The sequence below is a fragment of the Acomys minous genome, assembly GCF_964271855.1.
Source record: "Acomys minous genome assembly, chromosome: 5".
Taxonomy (NCBI): domain Eukaryota; kingdom Metazoa; phylum Chordata; class Mammalia; order Rodentia; family Muridae; genus Acomys; species Acomys minous.
This window is the reverse complement of record NC_140494.1, coordinates 90,301,850-90,326,545: the sequence shown is the minus strand read 5'-3', so window position 1 is coordinate 90,326,545 and position 24,696 is coordinate 90,301,850. Positions and strand designations below refer to the sequence as shown.

At 45.1% G+C, this 24,696-nt stretch overlaps 1 protein-coding gene across 6 annotated transcripts in view; it reads right to left on the bottom strand.

The window, feature by feature from the left end:
- OPCML (opioid binding protein/cell adhesion molecule like) overlaps positions 1-24,696 on the bottom strand; it is a 1,121,617-nt gene that overhangs the window by 527,103 nt on the left and 569,818 nt on the right. For 2 of the 6 annotated variants that reach the window (XM_084781321.1, XM_084781324.1), the window contains exon 2: positions 1,145-1,229. In XM_084781321.1, coding sequence (XP_084637447.1) covers positions 1,145-1,229 — 85 coding nt within the window. The other 4 variants (XM_084781323.1, XM_084781319.1, XM_084781320.1 and 1 more) reach the window with 4 other exon arrangements.

The following is a 24,696-nucleotide window of genomic DNA, read 5'->3' as shown; positions in this document are numbered from 1 at the left end:
GCATGTCAAGCACAGCAATGTCTCAGGGGTTTTTGTTCCTTCCTCAGGGAGAGGCTGGAGTCTGTGCTGGAAGGCCTCCACAAGGAAAAGCAAAGGGAACAGGAAGACGGAAGCCCCACTCTCAATCCCTCCTTGCAGAAGACAGCCATATTCTGGCTGCGGAATCTGGGTCAGAATGTTTTATTTTCACCATAACCATCAAAGTCATAGGCAGGGCAAATGCATTCACCCTGTGTACACTGTGAGACATAGTTAAGCTGGGACGTCCCTGAATCTGTCTCCCAGGACCAGAACTGCCTCATTAAAGGGATAAAAGATGATATCTGCTGAGCTGGTGGAAAGTGGTGGCTGCATTTTTATTAAAGTCTCTGCTGCAGCAGGCCCAGTCCCCAAAGGTTCATATTCCAAGCATCTCTTCCCCTCTGCCTGGGGCACGGAAGTGCTCCTCTGTAACTCATTAAGCTAAAACAAAACGCTCCCCTATTGTGCTTCTCACACAGGAATGATGTCGGTGCATAAAAGCTACATGCTTCCTCTTCTTGGTTCCAGCCCACAAAAATACAAAGGCCTCGCAATTTTCATCAGGGCCCAAGTGCCCAGCACAGGTTTAGCTTGAGGGGCGGTGTCTTCAGCAGACTCATAGAAGGTTGTGCCCTGGCACAGGTAATCTAGAGCCTTCAATCCTGAGATTGCTCCCCAATGCACACTTCCACCAAAGAGGGTTAGCTGACTATGGTGAAGGGTAATCCTATGGGCATCACACCCGCCTGGCCTGGAAGAAAACGCCAAGGGTATTTAGCTAACCACACAATGTTTACATGCCATTGACCCCAGGTCTCATCTGTGTCCACACAGATGTGAAACTTGCCATGCCTTGGCCCCATGAATACACGGAGTCCCAAGTACAGACTTCAACATTCCCTGTAAGATTGCAGACCAGACGACGACCAAATGACAGAACTGTCCAAGAAAAAAAAATGGTATCAGCACGCACACGACGCAAGTGACCACTTCTTGGGCCTGCAAAAAGCTTCTCACATGGTCCAATGCCCCTCTTTCTAGCCTTCTTTTCTCTCTTCTTCTCCCCCTCCCCTTGAAGGCATGAGCAGTGGGTTCAGTCCCCAGAATAAAGAAGGCTCCCTACCTGAGGGTGGCGCTCTCCCCCTGCCGGACCGTCACGTTGTCCATAGCTTTGGGGAAGGTGGCATCTCCGCTGCGCACCGGCACTCCTGTGGGTACAAGGAACAGCAGCCTGAGAGACACGACCACGAGGCACTTCCAGGGCAGGAACAGGTACCCACAGACCCCCATCCTTGTCAGCAACAACTTCCCAGAACTCCCGCGGCTGCACGGTCCTTGTCCCCTGCCCTCTCAGAGCAGCCGGAAGTGTTGAGGGGCAAAAGCACCGAGAGAAAGAGAGAGCAAGCCAGGAGCTGGGAGCAGGAGGAGAGGCTGAGTCCAGGCTCTCCGGAGCCTAATAATTCTTCCTGGGCTCCAGCCTCAGCTTTCCAGCCTAGCAGAACCAGATGCCCCCTCCTGCAACCAAAAAAAGAGCTTTCTCGAAGCTCCCTGGGGCGGAGGGAGCCCGCAGGGAGGGAGAGCGCGAAAGAAGGAGCAGGGACGAAGGTCACAGATTGTGCGTTCTCTGCCTCTCTCGGTGAAGCTACTTTAAGATTCAGTTAGGCGCGTTCTGCAGAGGTCTGGCATCAAAAGTTTATAACCCAAAGAAGGCAAGTGTCTCTGACAGAAAGGAGATGTCATTAAAAAAAAAAAGCTCCTGCTTCAAGGAGAGGAGAAAATGTTTTATTAGATCACACACTTGTATGGCTAGAGTTAGAAAACAACCCCAAGTCTCGCATCTGGACCCCAAGGCGATAAAAAGTTGCACACGGAGACCCGCAGCCGGCGTAGCTCGGATCCTCCACTCTGGGGCTATCCTCCCTGTGGCCTGGTGGGCGACTCCCGCCAGCCCGGACCTCGCCAGCCCTCGGAGCGCCGTGGCGCAGGCTTTAGGCTCGGGGAGCTGAGCGGACTGCGGCCCCCGCCTCCTCCGGGGACGCTGCACGGGACGCGGGGACGCGCGGACGCCACGCTTAGCGGCCGCCCCCGGCCTCCGCGCCGCCTTCCTCCGGAGAACAGCCCCGACGCGCGCGGGCCCCGACCGCTGGGGTTGTCATGGCAGCAGCTCCATCCCTGACCGCCACTTTTTCCCGGTGTCGACTCGGAGCGAGCGGGCTGGCAGGCGGCGCGGTGTGCGCGCTCATCTCGGAGGGTGCGGGGCACCCGGGCGCCCACCTTAACCCCTGCCGCGCCGGGACAGATGCTCTCACTGAGGCCGGTACCCCTGAGGGAACGTGCTGGCGCCTCAGGAGGCTCCACTTTCTCCAAGTAACAGAGCAAGCTGAGGAAATGCTGAGTCCCTTCATGCCTCCCCTGATACGGGTGGGGAGGTAGAGGAGAGGGCTGGGAAGGAGTTGGGGGGAGCGGGAGGAGCAGCAAACTGAAAACTGACACTGGCACCTTTCTTTCGCAATGCCAAGGAGAAGTTGCCAGACCCCGCCCTAGAGAACTGAACTGTCATTGCCTCTCCAGGTAGCTGAACCAACGTGGATTCCCACCCTGGCTGCATCTCTCTATCCGGGCTTTAGTCCTAAGGCACAGCTTCTCTGGGCCCATGCAAAGAACTGTAATAATCTTTCTGCTCTGATGGCCTACCTAGAAACACTTAATGCCCCTTCCACTCCGTGTCTGTCTCCCTAGCCAGCAACTGAATTTCTTCTTACAAGGCAACATGCAAAATAGTCCCCATTATCCGTGCGTCTTATTGCAGCAAAAAAAGAAGAGCTGTGAAAAATCACGTAGAGATCCTAAAAAGTAGTAGGACTGATCTTCATAAAATCCATCTGTGGCTTTATGATCGCAGGAGAGGGCACCATAATAGTGTCAGGAGGGGACTTCCGGGATACAGTGTTCTTGTTCTTAGAAGCCAATCTCTAGGTTGCTTTGGGCTGAGATCCATCTCCTCCAGTCTAAACCCAAGAGCTCCAGCGTTCCTTGGGCCATTATTCTTGCTCGTGTGCTCTGCCTGGCAGAAGCCTCCCCTCTCTGCATGGCTCTCAGGCCTTTATCCTAATTTAATGGTTGCTATGTGCATCTGCTCTACTGTATTTTTTTTTCCTCAAAGCCTTTTGTTAAATTAGGCAGGGCTTCGCACAATTGGTAAAATGAAATGTAATTCAAAATAAGCATTAAGCCCTTCGCATTTATTACTTTAGTTGCTGAAGGATACAAAGGCATCCTACCTGCTCTCCTTTCCAAAGGCTTGAGCAAAAATGAATGCTGCCCCAGTCCCACTTGTAAAAATATTTAGCTCACGAACATGTTTTAGGCTTAATTTTTTTTTTAATTAGGACATCTTACCCTGAAAAGACCGAATATTTATCACTTATAGTCAAATCAGTTATAGTGAAAACTATATCAGGATAACAGGTCTTACTTACTCCAACAGGAGTGAGAGACAAGATTCCTCCTTGAGGTCTTGGGCTGCAAGCAGAGAAGTAATGGTGATTCTGGGAGCACTACCAGAATTTGGGGATTATGACTGCTCTCCTGGGCTCCATACTCCCCTAAGCCCAAGAAAGCTGAGAAAGTGCCCACCACTTTAACACAAGTTTCTCTTCCAGAGTCTTCTGTACTTATATAACCCTCTGGGCCCCATGATGCTGGGATCCAGGATCAACAGCTGGAAAGGCTCTTAGATGTGGTACCCTCTACTGAGCTGACAGTGAGATGCTGTGCTCGGAACTTCTGCAGTCACATAACTTGTGTCTTGAATGTGGGTGGGGATACAACTGAGCCTGGTCAGAAAGCAGCTCTCAGGCTGTCCCTGCTGCTCAGCGGTAGCATGCTCAGATCCTCTCGGGCACCTGTTGATCTGATTTCTTATCAGAAAGCCAGGGTAGAGTCATCATCGTTGCAGTAACTCAGGAAAGGTGGCTCGAGGTAGAAAGAGTTACTGGAGACAGCCAGAAGCAATGAAAAAGCACACAAGGTCCCAGGTGGAAAAAGAATGGCTGAGGCTAGGAAAGAACAGGAGCAGAGATAAACTAAGTGTGGATAAAAGTCCTCAGTAACACACACTGAGCCTTGCGCTTGTGAAGGGACAAGCCAAGAAAGCTACCATTTATCAGGCTAGTGCTCCCCAAGGAAAGACATCTGGGGACCAAGAGCACAAGGACCTGGGTCTGTGCTCTCTTGTTACAATGGCTCCTAGTTTAGACTCTGCAACAGAATAAACCTGGACTCACAAACTTGTGAGTCAGGGGGAAGAACTGCAAAGGTCTTGTCTGTACGTTAGTCTGTGAGTCTACAGTGTTGTGGGAGGGCAGCAGTCTATTTATTTGTATGGCCTTGCTAAGGTCCAGTAGAATACAGGGCTAAAACAAGCTTACATGGGGGGAGGGAGGGGGAAACAGAGCTGAGGTTTACAACGAACATGATTAAACCGTTTTGGCCAGGAATATTCTGTGTAAAGCTTTGGCCAAAGGCAATGATAGGATAGGCCCCTAATTGTGTCTTCTTGGATATATGAACTTATATGTAAAGACAAATTATCATGTGAGTGGAATACTGGCTTTGAAGTTGTGTTTTTTGTTCCAATAGGGTCCCCATGTCTCCATCTATGCAACTCATACCAAATAATACCTACCCTACCAAAAGAATGGAGATCAAGAATATGTATGTATGTATGTATGTATGTATGTATGTATGTATGTATGTATGTATGTATATCCAGATCTGTGCTTAATGAGAAGGGGGAAAGCGACCAGCACACAGAAGCTCAAAACAAAAGTGGTTATTGATAGTTCCCAAGAGAAGGGCTGCATCATCACAGTGTTGTGTGCAGGGTTGATCTGGAGATGGAGAAAGTAAGGAGAAAGTGTGGCAAGTGGCTATTTGGTGGTTTCTGTGGGAGGAGTTGAGCAAAGAAGAATGGAGAACCTGGCATGCTTAGTAGTGGATGATATTTTGGCAGGCTACGTGGGTGCTGAGCTTGGCCCCCGGCTTAGGGGAAGAAATGGGGCCTTGGGTGTGAGGATTAGATGGAGAAAGTGATTCTCCCAGGGAGGCAGTCCTATCCTATGAGAGCCAGTGTCTCTAGTAGAAGGAAGGTCTCATCAAATACACGTGTGGAGGGGATTTTGCCTTAAACCTAAATGCAGTTAGTACTCAGCAGGCTGTGAAACATTATCAACATACTTTATGGTTTTATAGCATAACACGCGTTTTCATGGAATAACAGTGTATGACGTGGAGAAAGGTATGAAGGAAATGACACAAAGCCCACTGTGCAAAGGAAAGCTTCAACTCGCCCACACATGTTTTGTTACTTAGGACAATTTGTAACAGAAACACAAAAGATAGACCCAGACTCCAAGGAGTGTAGTAAGCGCAAGGCAAGGTTACTGGCCACCTGGAGAGAAATGGTGCTGAATGGCCAGAGAAAAGGAATCCTGGCAGAGATTATGATAGAGGGAGGAAAAGAGAAGCAGAAAGGAAGAAAGGCTGTGAAGAGTTCTGGTAGCTTCCAGACAAGAACGCCAGTGGCAGGTGGCAACTCGAACCAGCAGGTGGTATCTGCAGCCCACAGTCTGAATGGCCCAGAGAAGCTGGGGAGCAGTAAGACACATCGGAAACAAGGAAGTGCCTGTCACAACCTAATGATATCCGGTTAAACTTGATGAAATGAGATGGTGTGATGTTGCTCCCACTGTTTTCCTACTTAGATGTAAACTGTGCTTGGTGATAAAAATTTCTCCTGCCTCTTGGTAAGGGTAGCCCAGTGAAAGTGTGCCTTTGACCATTCCACGGAAAGGGCAACCTCTCAGAGAAAGCAAGGGTAAAGACTGACTGCAATTTCTGCCCAGGACCTAAACAATGCCTGACACTTGATACTTCAAGGCATCAGTGCCCTGCTACAGCCTCTGTATGCTTTGTGTGTGCATAAGGTAGGGTGTGTGTGTGTGTGTGTGTGTGTGTGTGTGTGTGTGTCTAAGTGGTATGACAGGCTGTGCAAACTGTCTCACATCCTTGATGAATCACACAGCAGGAGGCAACTCACACAAATAAAAAACAAACTAATTTTAAGAATGACAAAAACTCTCAACACTGGAGGAAGGATATAGGGATGCAGGCTGTTTGTCTAGCACACAAGGATACCTGGGTTTGATACCAGCCTCGCATGGTCTGGACACAGTGACCCATGCCTGTGATGTAAGCATGAGCAAAGAGGAGAAAGGAAAATTAGAAATTCGAGTTCATTCTCTGCTACATAGTGAGTCTGAAGCCAGCCTGAACTGGGCGAGACCGTGTCTCAGGGTTTGTTTGTTTGTTTGTTTCCTCTGAAAAAAACCCCAGCACTATTTCCAATTTACTCACACATTAAGCCATTTACTAATTCTGTAACTATGACTGCATGTCTGTTTTATGGTGGACAGTATTTAAGGGACTGGCGACGCAGTAGTCCATTAGTAACATAAATATTTTTTATGTGCTTTTCAGCAAAGGTGTGAATAAGTGTTGAGGTGGGAAAAAAGATCATGAAAAAAATAGGTAAACAGACATATTTAGATTGGGCAATGTGCTATAAAAAGTGTTACGGGAGTTGATGAGACGGAAAGGATGATAAGTTAGGTAGTTAGGGAAAGCATCTTTGGAGAGGTAACCTCTGAAGGGAGACCTGACTGGCTATTGGATCCAGCCAAGGAGGGCCAAGCAAATGGCCATGGTGAAGGTGTATGGCCAGGGTAAGCTTAAGGTGAAGGCAAGAGGTGTGAGACCACTGAGTCTTGGACACCAAGGAAGCTGTATTCGGATTGAATTCTAAGTGCAGTGGAGTGACTTCAGAGGCTTTCAGCAAACAAGTACCAGGATCTGAGAAATGAAATTTTGCAAATCTCTTTGACCACGCTGAAGGCTGGAGAATGGATTGCAGGAATACCCAGAGAGTGTGAGAAGCACAACAGAAGGGGATTTGAGGGTGGAGTAAAGGCAGAGAATTGAGGGTGACTTTGATGGCTAGGAAGTAAAGCTTTTCTGTAATAAGGACAGGGATAGGATAGCCCACAGGCAAGGGGTTTGAGGAGACTACAGCTTAGTGCAGACGTCAGATGGTAGGAGAAGAAAGGAGCTTGAGGCAGCAGAGGAGAACTGAGGGCAACACCGTTTTTCTCATTGTAAACCTGCTTTCTCCTTTGCTATTTTTAAAGGGTGTTAAAATTCTCTGCTATGGATGTATGATGGGGACAAAATATTCACAGCATCTCTATTGGACCTAGAGGCTCCCATGCCTTGGCATGTACTTTAAAAATAGGCTACTTTGTTCCACCCTGTATGACCTGCACTATCTGCTTGACTGTAGACATCTCAATCCTTCTTTCCTGCTTGATCACATCTCATCTCTACAGACTAGACTCTAGCATGGTGCCATCAATATTTGTTAAGGAAATAGAATGCTGCTCACTTATAACCTAAACGGAAGGGCTCAGATTTAGGACCTCAAACTCTATTGCAACTTCCTTGCTGTGACATAGAGCAAAGAAAAGCCTCTACTTTATGGTGTCTGGTGGGTGAAAGGGTCTAGGACGCTGCAGGCAGAGGCTAGCCTGACTCCCGCCTCCACAGCCCACCATCTGTGCAGTATTACTTCTGTTGCTTAGCATCATTGGTCTCCAGTTTGCATCTCTGTAAGTGGAGGCATGCATGATACCAGGACATTTGTACAGTGTTGGTGAGGGTCTACCCTAGCCATCTCAGGCTGGCAAAGCAAATCTAGACTGGTGGCTTAAACAAGAGAAGCTTCCTTCCTATAATTCTTCACCCTAGAAGCCTGGAAGCTCAAAGGATAACTCCCCTCCTGGCTTCTGATAGCTACCTCCTGGCTGCATGCACACCCATGACACCCAGACAGTACTCTCTTTGTTACAAGAACACCAGTTTCATAGGACCACGTTCACCTTTTATAGCCACATATAAATAACCATAATCACCTTCAAAAGGACCCACCTCCAATTACTGTCACATTGTTGGGTAGGACATCCACATCCACGTATGAATTTATGGATACTCAGTGCCATCCAGATCAGTGTTAAATGGTATACTGCATGGACTGGCCACCATTGTAGGCACTCATTAAACACTCCATGGTGATATTCAGTATTTAACAAAAAGAAAAAGCACTAAGCTCTGATATCACCGGTTCCTTCTCTGAAGTGCCCCTGTGGACAAATAAGCTGTAAAAACCAAGGTCAAAACATTTCCAAGATATGTGGTGTGTGTGTGTGTGTGTGTGTGTGTGTGTGTGTGTGTGTGTGTGTGTGTGTGTGTGTGTGTGTGTGTGTTGTGGCAAATAGGACAAAGTGAACCCTCCCCCAATTTTAAAGACAAGCCTATTTTTTTTTGTATTTTTTATTTTTTTAGAAATAAGAATCACCTCTTCCTGATGAAAAAGATACAAGGTCATTAGTAAACTTCTACTTTACCTCAAAGAGCTTGCCTAGTTGTGGATCGGTATTGGGAAATTGAGGGCCCCACACAGATAGCCAAACTGATCCATAATAAAATCTGCATCCAGCCATTAAAGCAATTTCAAACCTGTGTGTTATTCAGAAATGAGGAAAACTTACAGCTTGTGTTTATCAGAGGAGTGTTGTGCCCAGCTGCTCTGTGTACATTTGGAAGAAGCATGAAATTGGGAGCCCATAATTTGAGGTATATTTGTATCACGGAAACCCATCTCCATAAGGTGGACCTGGAGAATGGGGTAACACCATTGTGTAGGCTGCTGGGGGGGGGGGGACATGGTATCCTAATGAATGGAAAGGTGAGAGAGACTTGACTGGACTAGGATGATGATGGCTCATATGGTAAAGTGGTCACAGCATAACAAGAAAATTGTATTGCAGCCTACATGTGGAAATTCGGGTGCAGAGGTGGGTGCTCCTGATGCCAAGGCTGAGGGTGCAGAGGCAGGAGGACCCTGGGGACTTAACAGCCAACCATTCTATCTAAGCACTGAGCTCTGGGTTCAATGAGAACCCTGCCTCAAAACTGAATTAGAGAAGTAACTGAGGACACCCAAATTTGGCCTTTTTTTTGTGCCATCCAAAAAGACATGCACACACATATATTTGCATCCATGTGCATGCACACATGAACACACATGCATTAAAAAAAAAGAATGATTGAGCTTCATCCGGGGCCTTAAGAACTTGCAAGAAGTACAGTTGCATGTGAAATGAACTGTGGATGAGGTGTAAAATCTGTGTCCTCAGGATTCCAAAGCAACCCTTCTACAACAGTTGCCCACCCATGGTTAAAAGCATCATTTTTCATTATATTCTTGCACACCTCCCAAGTGAGACAAATGTACACTAAATGGTTTCCCTTATCAACACTATCCTAAAATTTCCAATGGGTATACTCCAACCTTTTTCTTTTTTTCCCTCCTAGGCCTCACCACATTCTTCTTCAATGTAATACACATTTATCTACACCGAGGAAAAGCCAAATTAGCCAGGTAATAAACTGTCTGACTTTAATCTTAGCACTGCCACTTAAGATCTGAGACCTCGGGTAAGTCACTTATCTGTGAGTCTGTCTGTGTTCTTCTATGGGCAGTGTTAATAAGAGGGCCTTTGTAGCTTGGCATGGTGGTGTATGTCTCTAATCCCAGCCACTCAGCAATCTCAGGATGCTGAGAAGATAGTATGATGTGAGCCTAAGAGTTTGAGACTGGCCTAGTCAACACAGCAATGCCTCATCTCCAAATCAACAGTTAAAAACAAGTTTTAGTCTGAGTGCGATGACATACATAGCAGATCCCAGGTCAGAGGTCAGGCAATCGATTTTTCCTCTCTATTTTTACTGGCAAAGTGATGAAATTAACAAAACAGAGAACAAAACAATTAATGGATAAATTAAAATAACAATGATCTAAAAATCAACTTAAAATCAGCACATTAACAGAAAAACATGACACACAAAATTGCATATGGAGAGGAATCTTCTAGTTTCTCGAAACTGTCAGCTATATAATACAATGGCTATTAACGGTATTCTGGTATCCTCTCACTCATTCCAAGTCTCCATGTGTATTTCCCAAGCAGCTGTCTCCCATAAGAACTGTAGGGTCCCTGAGAGCAAAGTGTTTGTTCATCTTGATTCCTTTCCTACAGCCAGGATCCCTGCACAGAGTAAGAGCTCTGCAAATATTTGCTGCAAGAGAGAGCTGATGTCTGCTCTCTACAGTCTCTAGAAAGTCAGTGTATTAGTCAGTTTTCTCCGGGGTGACTGAGTTAATAATATGAATAAGTAGGTAGGTAGGGAGAGAGACAGACGGACAAGCAGACACACAGATGATAGACAGACAGATAGACAGATGATAGACAGACACATAGATGACAAAAAATGTGAATTGAGCTTGATCATACAATGACAGTATAGGATATGGTTTGATCTGAGAGATGAAGATCATTAGATAGGCGTAACATGGTTAGGTCCTGGTGCAAAGGTCTTAGAACAAATTGATGTCAATTCTGTTGTGAGGTGAAGGCCTAGAATTCCAGGGAGCCTTCTTCTGTAAGTCACAGGGTCCAAAGGCTAACAGAGTCTTCCTGGTGTTTTGATGTCTACAGAAGAGACAGGTATATTACAGTTTCAGACATAGGGAAAAAATATCCTCCTTTCTTCTGCTTTTTTGCTTGCCATGTGTCCAAACCGATTTCTCTGGCTCCCACAGAGATTCAGTAACTTGTGTTTTCTATTGTATTAAATGTTAGTTACTTAAGGTTTATCTCTTACAAGTACATTTTTGAGGCAGTGGGCAGGCTGGCCTAGACCTCTATGTAGACCAGGCTAGCCATATATTTTCAAAACCACTGCCTCATCCTCCTGAGTTCTGAGAGGGTGCTTAGCTGCACTGAGAGAAGGTTTCTGCAGAACTGAGACTCACCTACTCACCTCCTGAAAAACCCTCACAACCACACTAAAACTGCCAGATTTTTATGTACCAGGTTCTTAGATATCCCTTTATCCACTCCCATTGACCTATGAAAGTACACACCACATTTGGGAAAGCTGACTGAAAAGACCCAATGCTATCCCCACTAATTCCTTCTTCTGGCGTCATGTTCATACCAAACCCCTCAACAGTGTAAACTACAGGCACTGACTGCATTAAAGCATCTCCCTCTGAACAGACTGGAGATTTATATGAAAGACCTGTTTGCACAGCTAGCTATACAGGAAAAAAGCAGGCTCATTACTTTATAGTCACACCTCATATGTTTCTATAAATCTAAGAACAAAACATTGCATTGAGATCTACAGTGAACTGTAGTCCACACACCAGGCTTTTCTGAGCCGGACTTTCCTCATTGTTATGGAGAAAATATTCTGTTCTATTGTTTTCTGAACTGAAATAAAAGATATATCTAAAATATCTTGCATAGATCTCGGCACACAGGCATCAAGAAGCAGATATCCTGGCTTAGGTTCACTTGGCCTCTATTTTGTTCTTCCTAACAACAAAACAAACAACAAACCGATTTCTCTGGCTCCCACAGAGATTCAGTAACTTGTGTTTCTATTGTATTAAATGTTAGTTACTTAAGGTTTATCTCTTACAAGTACATTTTTGAGGCAGTGGGCAGGCTGGCCTAGACCTCTATGTAGACCAGGCTAGCCATATATTTTCAAAACCACTGCCTCATCCTCCTGAGTTCTGAGAGCTAAACACTTTCTTATGGTGTTAATCTGCTTTGCATTTTGCTAGTCGATTTAGTAATAATTTGGGGCAGGGGTAAAGGAGGCAGTTAAGGGAGTCAAGATTTACCAAGGCCCTTTGATGGGTGTGAGGATACAGGGATCATGGCACGTTACCCTCCAGTTGTTAATAGTTTCATAGAAGAAATAATCAGATGTTAAAGAAGATTAAGATAGGCACAAGATGCTTTGGGATTTGGAAGTCTAGCCATCTAAATTAGGTGAGAGTCCCTGGAAAGCTTTTCAAGGAAGAGTCTCCTTGGTTGTCCTGTAATGACCTGGTAGGATGTTGGCTCCTGCCTCCATGACTTCCCTGCCATGATGGCCAGTAGTCTCAACCTGTTACAGAAAATAAACACTTCCTTCCTTAAGTTGTTTTTTCTGTAGGCATTTTCACAGCCACAGGAGAAGTAACTAATATAGAAAATTCGTTACCATGAAATGACTTTGTGGTTGTAGTAGACATGGCCGTGTGTGGTGTTCTGGGATGTTTGCGGTTGACTTGCTGGAAGAATGTGAAGGTGTTTGAAACTCTGGCATAGGAAGGCCTTGGGAGATAAGCAGAGCTTAGGGAGACGTTCTGGTGGAATGCTGGAAGACTACAGTGCAGAAGGAAATTGACGGTGGAAGACCAGCTCTGATGTTTCAAAGGGGGACAAGGACACTATTGGGAACTGGGCAGGCTCTTTCATGTTATAGTCTATCAGAAAATCTGATTATAATTTGCCGGTATCCCGAGGGCCTGAGGAAGGCTTAATCCCTAACCACATCCCTAACTCATTTGGTAAAGGAAATCTCAAGACGGCATAGCATACACGCTATGTCATTGTCACCATTCACTGTTTTTTTTTTTTGTCCAGGTCTGCAGTGAAAGAAAGTCACAAACACACACACAAAAGAAAACATTTAAAAAATCGTCCCTTTGATGATAAAAGAAAAATGGAGTTTAAATAAGGTTGTAGACAGATTGGGTTCTAAGAAAGCAGTTGCAGTTGTTAAAGGAGATGGCATCAAAAAAGACAGTTACCCTGCCCTGCACTGGGACACTGGCAACGGTGCCCTGAGGGAGAGACCACACCCACCAAGGGGTCTAATTTGAGAATATCTAAACTCAATTGAAAGGAGAGGTCTTAAACTGAGAGTGCTGCTGAAGGTCTTCCTGCTGGACACCGACTGTCTGGAGGAGTGTTACACACCTTCTGCCACTCTTGGCCACTTCTCGAGCTGGCAGCAGACCTTGCCAGGGTCATCCACGTGACACGGTGTTTATAAGCATGATAGAGGCAAGAATGAGGACAATAAACCTGTGCAGCAGGGTTGGTTTCCTTGTCCTCTGTAAGGAATCCCAGAAAGGCCATTCAGTAAGGCTATGAAGGTGATGTCTAAATTGCAGTGCAGACCCAGGATATTGGAGATGCAAATTCTATGGGAAGTCCAGTAAGGAAAGTTGCAGGCATGGAGTGGGATGAGGCTATGCATGCTATAAGCAGTAGAGCTTAGTGGGTAGTGGGAGGGGCTGGTGTATCCACGCCATTTATCTATCTATCCGGAGCCTCGGATCTTAAACTCAGAGCTTAAGTTTTTGGTGTTTGCTTTTTGGGGGTTAGGTCCCTTCTTTCTTTGTTATGACCCCACCTGTCCCTGTTGGAATGGAAATATTTATTCTGTGTCAATATGTATTGGAAATATGCAACTTCTGTTTTAATTTGTAGGGGCCCGGCATGAAGACATTGCTTTTGAGTCTTTAGAAGAGACTTGGATTCTGGACTTCTATATTGAAATGTGTGAATGTGGGTTCCCATTATGAGAGAGCCATGAGACTCTTGGAGGCTGAAAATTCATGGGTCTCAAGTGGACAAGGGATTGGCATGCTAATACTGTCAACTTGATAGGGTATAGAATCACCTAGGAGACACTTCTCAACATATTCAAAGAAGAAGGAATAGTCCTTATTATTTCGGGAAATATAAAGAAGAAACCATGAGTTCTTTTCTTGTAATCTTTATGTCTGTATTGCTATTGCTAACACTCAAAATGGGTCTCAGCCCACAGTAGACATTCCATAAGTGTATTCAACAGATAATAAAGATCTTTGTATACTTTTAGCACATAATCTCCAAAAGTCTCACAGACATTTTATCTTTAGGTCTCACATGCCAAATACTAAAAATTGAAGGTTTCCCCATCATTTGCACATTGTGTAAGATCTGTTTTTCATGGAAGTACAGCTGAGATAGAGAACATTTAGAGGCATTCCGGTTTGCTGTCTACTACTATGTTGGAACACATTATTATTTATATTGTGAGAAGTTAATCGTGGAGGAAAGCAGGTGGTGGTACCACATGGCTAACAAACAATGAAGATAGGCTTCAGATACGATTTTAGTCAATAAAACAGCCAGATTCATCAGAAATGGATCTTATGATTTATATGACCGTCATAAAACACAGCATCTCAGAGTGAGCAGCAAGTGTCTCTATATTAAGTCGGCTCAAGTGTCTTTATAATAAATAGGGTTACCTCACACAGCCCACATTTCACTCTGAGGTCTGTGGAGGTTCTTACCCTACACATGGGCACTGGGGTCCTGATCACACTGTAAACACTATCACTGTCACCATTGCCATCATTGGACACATGCTCTCTCTTGCAGGTGTGCCCAATCTTTGGCCCCCAGCATGTTTACGATGCAGGATAACCGTGTATGTGGTCCTATGCATTTGGAGATGCCATTACATAGCAATGTCAAAGGCAAGCTAGCCATAGAAGGACTTGTCAGAACTGCTTCCGTCACACGGATATTGCCACTCTGGCCTCATTACTTTTTCTCCTACATGTAATTCTCTGAATTCTATCAAATCCTGTTCCTATTGCCCATCTGGTTGGAAACAGAGTAACAAAGACTGAGGAAAAACAAAAACAGTTCCTGGAGGTCATGAGGCCCTAAGTTGCCCTTGGTGGCAGGATATGAGGCCCAAGAGGACTGGAGAAGGGGTTATGAACACACTGTTGTTCCTCCCTCCATTGGGCATCTGGAAGTACAAAGTCCTAGGGGAAGGAAATGGAAAATGGGGAGCAAAAGAAAAGGAAGGAAATGGGCAGAGACACTATAGGCAAGGAGGCAGGATGGACCTTAGTGCCTAATATTACCCAATACTTGCCAGAGGACAGAGCCTAGGACATTTTACAAGTGCAGATATAGAGTCGGCAAGATTTGCAATAAACACACTGAGCTGTATACACATATTGACAAATATAGATAGATGGATGGATAGATAGATAGATAGATAGATAGATAGATAGGACAGAGAGAACAACTTATTTTTAGAAACTCACGAGAGAGGGGGCGGAGAACATATTTTAAGAAACTCAATCCCGTGATTATGGGAACTGGGAATTCATGACCTGGTGCATGGGTTAGCAAGCTAGAAACCCAGGAAAAGCCAAGGCTGGAGATTGGGTGATGGAGCTAACTGTCTGCAGAGTTCTCTCTTCTCCTGTCTTTGTCTTACTTAGGCTTTCAGCTGACTGAATGGGGGCCACCCAGAGATGGACCATATTCTGCTTTTCCCAAAGTGCACAAACTTAAATATTGATGTTTTATATTAAGTACCATTTCAGAAACATCCAGAATGTTTGACTAGGTGTCTCTGAAGCTACCTAGAATGACATATAAAATCAAGTATCACACATCTCCATGCTACATTCAAGCAGCTATCCTAAAAGGATTAAGTCGAGCATTCCTCTAAGACGGTCATACTATGAAGCAAAGGAGAAAAAAAAAGTCCCGTCCTTTCACCCTAATACTCCTACCACAGGCAAGCTAATGCCTATCATTTCTGCCTCAAAAGACAAAGCCACCTTTAGCATTTAAAGAATTCAAATTACAAAGTGCTCTGAAAGAGGGAGTACATGGGTGTGAATGGATTTTATCCAAAGTGCAATTTGTTTTTCCCTTTCATAAGTGGGGAAGAGGTTCCAAAGAGGTACGAGCACAGGGTTAGATGCCACAGAGAGTGAAAAAGAAAATGGACTACAGAGAGGCCAAAAATAGCTCTTTAAGAGACATAATTATTCAGAGCTTCAATTTACCTACGTCTACTTTAGAAAAAAAAATCAGAATCTACACATGACCCTAATACATGGCCCAGATTTAAATGTGGCACCTTGAATCTGGAGGATAGGAAGAAATTGGAAGGGGACATTTCAGGGCACACTCTAGCAGTGTTTAGGGAAGGAGGGTAGAGAAGAGAGGCTAGGCTGGTCTCTTCACACTCATAGTGATTTCTATTGTTTTATTTTTATTTTTATTTAATGAAGTTGGGTTGTTGCCTGAATTATGATCCAGAATGGCAAATCATCCAACAGACACAAAAAGCTCCAGCCATCAGTTAAAAAGTAGAACTGGGGAAATGTGCATCCATTTTGTTGAAACTGAGGCGAGTGTAATGCATGGATCTCTGTCTGGATCTCCAGGATTGAATTCTGAAATGGAGAGAGAATATATCACCTCTTCCCATCACCCCTACAGCTGCCCTATTAGCATCTGGTCTCCATGACAGAATACCTAAGGCAACAAAGTCAAGGGAGGAAGGGCCTTCTCTTATGCATTCATGGTTCCAGACCACACAGTCACCTGGCTCCATCCCTACAGCCTGTGTCAGCACACTAAAGCCAGTGGGGTAGGCTTACCTCACCATAGGTAGAAAAGACAGAGAGAAAAGGAAGGAGCAGGGGTCCCATTTTCCATTTTAAAGGCAGACTCCGAATATTCTAATTCCTCCTGGTAGACCCTGTTTCTTAAAGGCTCTTCATGAGTAGCTTCCCAATGGCACAGAACCATGGGGGTTGGAGGACATTTAAGATCCAACCCATAACACTTACTTCATAACAAATGCTGTACTGAACTTGTACAATATACCTTGCATGCAGAGTTTCACATTTCCCAGTAACCCTAATTCCATGGGGGAGCCAGGGATTTGGACACAATCAGATTGCCAGGAGCAAAGATCTACAAAGCCCTAAGCCCTCCATATCTGCACTGGCATGCTAGGAGATTGTGCTAAGGGCACCGAGACTGTTTCTTTCTGCACAAACCGGAAATCCCATGTGGGTGAAAAGCACAACTGTTATAGTGGAAGCAGGAGTTTGGGGGAGTCCAGGAGTCTAATGGCAGAGGTCAACAGGGAACAGCAAGCTGATCCCTGCAAGACAAGATCCCTGCAAAAGCACAGGCTGCTTGGGCGGAGGGTGAAGCGAGGCTGTGAAATGAAGCTGCCTCTATTTTCCACTCTCTTCCTCCCCCTCTCCATCTGCCCGTCTCTTCCCTTTTCTCTCTCCCTCTGCCTCTTCTCCCTTCCCAAACCTTCAGCTGCTAATTTCCATCCGACACGTTTAAGAATTGATTCCAACACTTCTCTCTCCCTCTGTCAAGACATCCTCCTTGCTAACCTCCCCCACCCGTTGGCGATGTGAGCTTTTTATTCCACAGACTGTTTGCCCGACAATTCCCCAATGTGCTGATTTGCTCTGACATCTTTGTGTATGCAATCAGCCCATGTCACAGAGGGCCTGCAGAGAATGCAGGGGACCAGCTCTGTAGCAGGACAGCCTTGTAACTCTTCAGTGGAACCGAGACACAGGGGGCTTACAGGGAGGAGAGGCATGGGGTGCCATAAACTTCCCTTGCCACCGGCTACCAGCAGTCTCCATCTGGATCCAGCTTTCCAGACCCCTGGAGAGGACATGAGTGACGCTTTTGCAAGTAGCAAGGGTCTGTCAAATGAGAATCCCCATCATCCCCTTCTTAATTAACGCAAACTAATGGCAGGGGCATGGAGTACTAAAAATAGTTTTCTGGATAAAGTGAGACAGAGACATAAACAACACAGCAAGCTGCACCCCGGTGTCTGCTCAGCTCTGAAACACTCACACTTTTGGGCACATTTAAATGGCTGGAGCACAAAATTGAATGCTTTTGGCCTCTTAAATCAGTAATAAATATGTATATTGTATATTGAGTGTCTGTGAGTGGTGTGTGTATGTATGTTTATTGAGTGCGTATGTATGAGTGTGTGTGTGCATTTTGAGTCTGTGTGTTTGTGTTTGTGCTTGTGTATTGAGTATCTGTGTGAGTGTATGAATTGAGTGTGTGAGTGTGTGTGTGTGTGTGTGTGTGTGTGTGTGTGTGTGTGTGTGTGTGTGTGTGAAATGTATTAGGGTTGTGGAATATCATAACAGAAGGGCTGGACAGGAAGTATCTGTCAAGTACTTGAAATTTTGGAAAGTGTGAAATTATTCTATAATAAAACATTAAAGAAATAGTAGAAAAAGAGCAAGGGATAGAGATCGTAGCTCAGTGGGAGGGCAGTTTTCTAGCCTGCACAAAGCCAGGGTTTTTCTTCAGTAGTACAAAATCATAAAAGAAAGCAAGATGAAGGGAGGGTGGAACAAAGGATAGGAGGGACAAACAAGCCCGTTTTAGGAATGGCTAACATAAAGAGATGTGTCCTTGCAAAGTGCATGTGATGGGGACAGCCAGCAGATTGCTTCCAGACTACTCTCTTCGTATGAGTCCGAATGACTGATTGGTGGGTAGATAGATGCTGTTAAAGAGGAAAAGTTAAGAGATACTCAGAGTTACAAAGGGACAAGCAGCAAGTGCCCCGCACACAGACAGACACAAGTAGCCCTAATCCACAAAGAAGTCCTCAAAATGAGCTAGAGACCCACGCATCAAGGCACATGTGTCTCAACAGGCAGCATTTCGGGCTTTGGAGTTGACATTGGCTTGGTTCTCTTTGCCTCCAGTTTTCTCACCCTTCACAGAAATCATTATGGCCCTTGGATTCCATAGCCTATAGACCTGAGGCCATGGCTGGATCAAAAACCTTCCTAGAAAAACACTCACGCGCGTGTCTCTTTCGGCAGCAGCCCAAGCTCCTTCTATCTGAAATGTCCTCCTTTTCCCATTGACTTTGAAACTCACTCTCAAGGCCCAGCTCACAATGCTGCCTCCCTAGGCAGCGTTCCTGTGTCCTCAAGTAGTGGCTGCCTTTCATGTGCCTCCTGTGACTTGACGCTCCTTCATAGAATCACACAACTGCACAGTTTTTCTGGTTGGGTGCAGGACACATCCTGTCTACTAATTTTAAGAGGTCTGTCTCTATCCTCAGTGCCAAGCCGGATGGTCAATCTGTGTTTGTCGAATGCCTGAGGGTGGCACTCCTCCATAGGAGAGCTCTCTCCATGGTGGCACTGCCTCTTAACTGGATGCTTGAAGTTGTGTTCAAGGGTTTTATGAAATGCTACCTTTAAGTATTTCACAAGACAAACAAGGCAGGGAAACTGACCTGTTACCTCACTCAGAGGAGATCTGGGCTCTCTTGGCCCAAGCACCCTCCCTTGTCAGAAAGAAGACAGCCTTCCGCAGAGCATGCCTGGGAATGCACATTCTTGTGCAATTAGCAAGCTCCCACATAGTAAGCAAACTAATTTTGCCCATACATCAGCAGTTTGCCTAATCAGTGATTTCCACTCTAGGCTGGAGGAAAAGATTTGACGTCTAGACCATGGTGAGAGAAAAAAAAACTGTGGCCCAAAAGAAAACCCTGCTATTACTTTGACATTTTCCCCAGAGGGGGCACCAATGTAAAGACATGACATTTATTTCTTTATAAGTACCCCCTTCTTGTTGTGAAAATCTTCCACTACACTCACCTTCTACCTGTTCCCTAGCCATGGCTGGTGGGCTAAACCTTACCCTTTCAGGGCCAAAGTTTTGTTCAGCCTTCATCACCAGGCAGACATTCATCTGCATCCAATTCTTTACTCTTTGTTTTAGTTTGGTCAATATTGACTTTAAATCAAGACTTTCCAACTTAGCTTTTCTCCTCGGCTCTTCCAGCTTCAGAAGTCTATTCTCATCAGTCCTCCTTCCCCTGATCGAGGTAAAAAGCAAACCCAAGGCCATCTCTCTCAGCCAGATAGAGCAGGGCACCTGTGCAGTAGAGGGCATGGGAATCTACAGTTGTGAAGCTGGACACTGCCATGTGGGCCCCAATTTGTGGGGACTGCCTTGTCCTTAGCCACCTCACATCAAGGACCTTAGAGGGATAATCGCTGGCTCTGGGTTGGTTGGGAAATCTCTGTGCCATGGAATATTCGATAATTGGTGGCCTTAGTCATATCTCTCTAATGGAATATTAATCCCAAAAACATTCTATGCAACTCTTCACTCACAGTACTGAGGTTTTGCTTACAAATTTGTGTGACCTTGGAGAGCAGGACATCACAGATTGACCCATAGTGCTGGCTGTGGCTCTTGCCATTAGCATATCTGTTCTTCTGAATCTACTTCCACCACCATTTGGAGAAGTCAGGGATCAGAGGCTGCCAAGGTCCATCCTCATTTCAGCATTTTGGCAACCGGTGGTGTTGTGGCAGTTGTTTTCATTTGAACATCGTCTCTGCCTTTATTCTCTTATCAGTCTGCTTAGGGTTAGGTTCTCTAGAACCCAGGGCAACCAAATCTGTCTTGAACCAATTCATTCTGCACTTAGAACTGAGTTTAGCTATTTCTTCCTTAACATTGGTTCAAGTCAGTGAATGTTCATTTCAGGGTCAAGTGACCACTTTGCAAAGGGTCACAGTCAGGAAGGAAAGTGTCCCAGCCCAGCAGATCAATCATTCTGTGTTGATTCCAGGGAGTAGGCAAGTGGGGTCCTCTCACACTGAGATACTGAGAGGAGAGTAGTCCAGGAAAACACTTTGGGGTTCAGAGGGGATGTGAAGGTAAGAGCATGGGTGGGTTATAGGGAAGAGATGTTTTGTTTTTTAATATATATATATATATATATATATATATATATATATAATCATTTTTACTTTACAGCCTGATCTCAGCAGCTACTCCTCACTTCTCTCCTCCCAGTCCCACCCTCACACTCTCTCCCCCTTTTCCAACATCTCCTTATCCTCAGAGAAGGGGAGCCCCCACCCCATGGGTGTCAACCCACACTGGTAGAATACTACTCAGCTATTTAAAACAAGAGATCTTTCTTTATGGACCTTGTCAGACTCATGCTGACTCTGAAAATACATGGAAACATTTGAACTAGCAGAGACAATTTTCAAGTCAGTTAAAAGCCTGACTTGGCATCTCCTACAAAGCTACTCCGAGCTGTGGCCTTCTCTTCTGGAAAATGAGGTAAGAGCACTTATCTACTTGGCTGCGGGATTCCATGAAACAGCAGCAGAAAGGCCCAGGCCCTCCTCAGCCTGATCACCATGGGGCCCTCCTGTCTCCATCCTCTTCCTCTTCTCTCCTAACTTCCTCAGCTGCATCCAAGCTCAGCCATTCCATGACCTCACATGGCTCTGTGGTCTTGGGATGCCATGCAGATACATGCAGACAGAAAACCCTACATACGGTCATAGAAGCCTTTAGCTTGGATTCTCCTGGGGTTTTGGTAGGCCACAAAAGAAAGGTATTTTACTCAGGTTGAAAATGGAAAGGCCGAGGCTGGGAAAGGTTATAGACCTTGCTGAAAAACACATGGATAGAAAGTGGTGACCTTAAAACCCAGGCCAATCACTTCAAATCCCTGCTTTTCTTATATTACAACACATGGTATTTTATATTCTTGTTTCTCAAGTATGTTATTTTTATGTCCTTATATGGATTTTTTTTAGGTGATTAGGCATTGCCTGTGTTTTTCTCTGTCTCCAACCACATGTGAAACACAGTGTCAGAAAATAATCACACAGCCAGAGTTCAGACTGCAACTCTCTTATTATAGCTGAGAAGCCTAAAGCAAGTGACTTAAGTGACATTTTTTTTCAGGCATCTTTTTCTTACTGGGGGTGGGGGGAAAAGAAGAATGAACACTGAGAAAAGCTGTACTGAGGACAGAGAGGGCTTCTATGAAGATTAAATTCACTAACCCATGTTAAATGCCTAGTACATTCAGTTGTCACAATGGTTATGGCCATAAAAGTGAGATGTTTCTGTTCGTTGGGGCCTTGCTATCAGAAGGCAACCTGTAGAGATTCCCTCATTCTCAGGGTATTCTGTCCCAAAATCCACATCTTCCCAGTGACTAACTGACATGATAAGAAAAGGCCTGGGCACTTTCTCTCAACATAACACATCTCCGATGAACTGACCCTCCACCTGGCCAAAGTTGTCATGGATTAGTGCTACCACACCTTAACCTCTTGACCTTTCTCTTCTTCCATCTCTACATCATGCTGTTCTGGCAGGTCCCTGTCGAGGTTACTGCTTCAGAGAGAATTCCCTAATGGCTGGCTTGTGCACTGCTCTCCAGCTCTGTACAGAGAACTTAACTTGGGACAATCACACTCACAGTGGCCATTATCATCTGTCCCTTGCTCCTCCCACTGGTGTCAGAATTCAGTTTACTAGTCTGTTGTGAGACTTCAATAAAACGCCGTGTCCATACCTGGCATAAGCCAGATAGAGAAGGCCATACCTGGTCGACTTTCAGTCTGGGCATAGTATAGACACATGGTAGGGAGCTCTGGGCTTTCTGCGTAGCAAACTAACCTGCAATAGGCCAGAGATATCAGTAGCCTAGAGGCCTGAGAACTGTGACCACACATGACCAGGCTTTCTGGATGGCAGAAAGGAAAGTTTACTGCCTCCACCACCATTTGACAGCAGCCACTCTGTTTTCACTATGCAACAGTGGCTCATAGACATTCATTACAGGCTTTAAATTTTCATGTACATGGTTGGGTAGCTTTTGCACCTATTATTTTTCTCATGGCTAAATCTTTATTTTTTTATTTTTTTTGCTTTAACTATCATCATTATATATTCCCACCTAGGGCAATGTTTAAGCAGCTTCTCATAATCTTTGTGAAAGAGGATATAGAAGTAAGTCAATAAAAGTGAATATTTTCATCGTAGTAGGTCCTCAGATGTCATGTGGTTCTGTCTAATTTTAGCACAGCCAGCACCTTCTATAGTACAGACAGGGATCACACCTGAAAAAGTCCACTTCCTAGAGCAGGTACCAAAACTCACTTCCATTTACCTGACAGCATTTCCCTGTTTGCCTCAACTGTCCTTCCTCCTAGGGATAGACATGGGGCATCTTTAAGTACATCGCCACTTCACTATAAAAGGTAAAGAGGTTAAAACAAAAACAAACTCAACCAGACCTAGCTAGAAAGCCTGAGATCACCCCCTTGCTCTTCCTGATAAGAATGCAAGCCAATACCAAGAAGAGACTTGATACCCTATGAGCATATACAGGGGGAGGAAGTCCCCCTCAGTCACAGTCATAGGGGAGGGGAGTAAGGGGAAAATGGGAAGGAAGGAGGAATGGAAGGATACAAGGGAGGGGATAACCATTAAGATGTAATGTGAATAAATTAATTTTTTTAAAAAAGAATGCAAGCCAAGCCCAGGTGGCAGATTGAGCAGTCTGGACCACGAGCAGACCCCAGTAACAACAGACCTTAGTTTTGAGACCACGTCAGATGGTTTCTGACATTGGAATTAGAAATACCCTAACCAAAAGAGAAATAATGAATCATGGGTAGAGATGGAGCTGGTTCTTAAAGAGGGACATAAGCAACTAATATGGAGCTGCAGAGTGCAGGACTGCAGAGACAGAGCCTTGGAGGCATCAGTATCCGTGAAGTGGGGGAATGAGTGGGAGCTAGTGAACACAGAGAATATTGTCTCAGGAGGTGCTGGTTGAGTACCACAGAGGCTGCAGAGACATGAACAAAAGAGAACATCAAAATTGTATGGATAACCCTGTCTTATGATGAAAAAAATAAAAGCTGAAGATAAAGAACAAACACGATCCACTAGCTTTGCAAGACATTAGAAAGCTTTGAAGGAAAGGCCAGATTAAAATGGGTTAAAAAGTCAACTGGAGATGAACCATAGAAGATGTAGACTCTTTTTCAAGAGGTTTACGCTAAAGATAGAGTCAGAAAGATGAGAGCAACATGAAAAGCCACGGGTGCTGGGAGAGGTCAGCTGTCATCCCCGCTTCGTGTTTGCCCTTTAACTTGTTTTGAAACATACATGTGTATGTGGAAAGTGGAAGGGAAATAAGTCATAAAGAAACCGTAGACGAGGAGGCAATAGATGAGGCAGGCACAGAGAGGGAGACCAGGAAAGGAATGCCTTCTTACAACAAGAAGAGCCAGTGGTCCCAGGGTGGGCCACAAAGTGACAGGGAGCGAAGGTGGGCAACCACGGTCACATACTTGGGTGTTTTATTGTACCCTTTCTCCTTATTTTAGCAGTTCTACGAAGAATATCTGTAGTCCCACTACATGGCCTAAACCCCAGGTAAAGGAAATCCATGTGCTAATACCATCATCCCGTCACCTCAGAGCAGAGGCTCAAAGTCCCGTGGACATTATCCCTTCTGAACACAAATGTGAGTGTCAGCTGTCAATCAAACACAGAAAAGAATCCCCAGGCTTTGTTGAAAAGTAAATCAGAAATCCATCTTCCATGCACGGTCCCACCCTCAGAGTGTTACGGGTTTAATCTTCAGTCACAGTTATTTGGGAAGCTGGCTTAATGCCATTCTAGTGGATGGCGCCTCTTCTCTGAGAACGTAGCCCCCTTACGCCATGGCCTACGACACTCTTGACAGCTGCTTCAGCTCCTAACCATAATCCCCTTTTTCTCATATGCATGCATATACATATACACAAAAGAATTTAAAGCCTACAGTATAATGGCTGTTAGTATACTATAAGAATCAGCTCTGGCAAGTAATAACAAGATCAAGGTTCAGATGTCTGAGTCCCTTATGAAGTAAGGGCCATAGCATCACACTGCCATAGCTACACAGCTTTGCCTAAACACCGGCTAC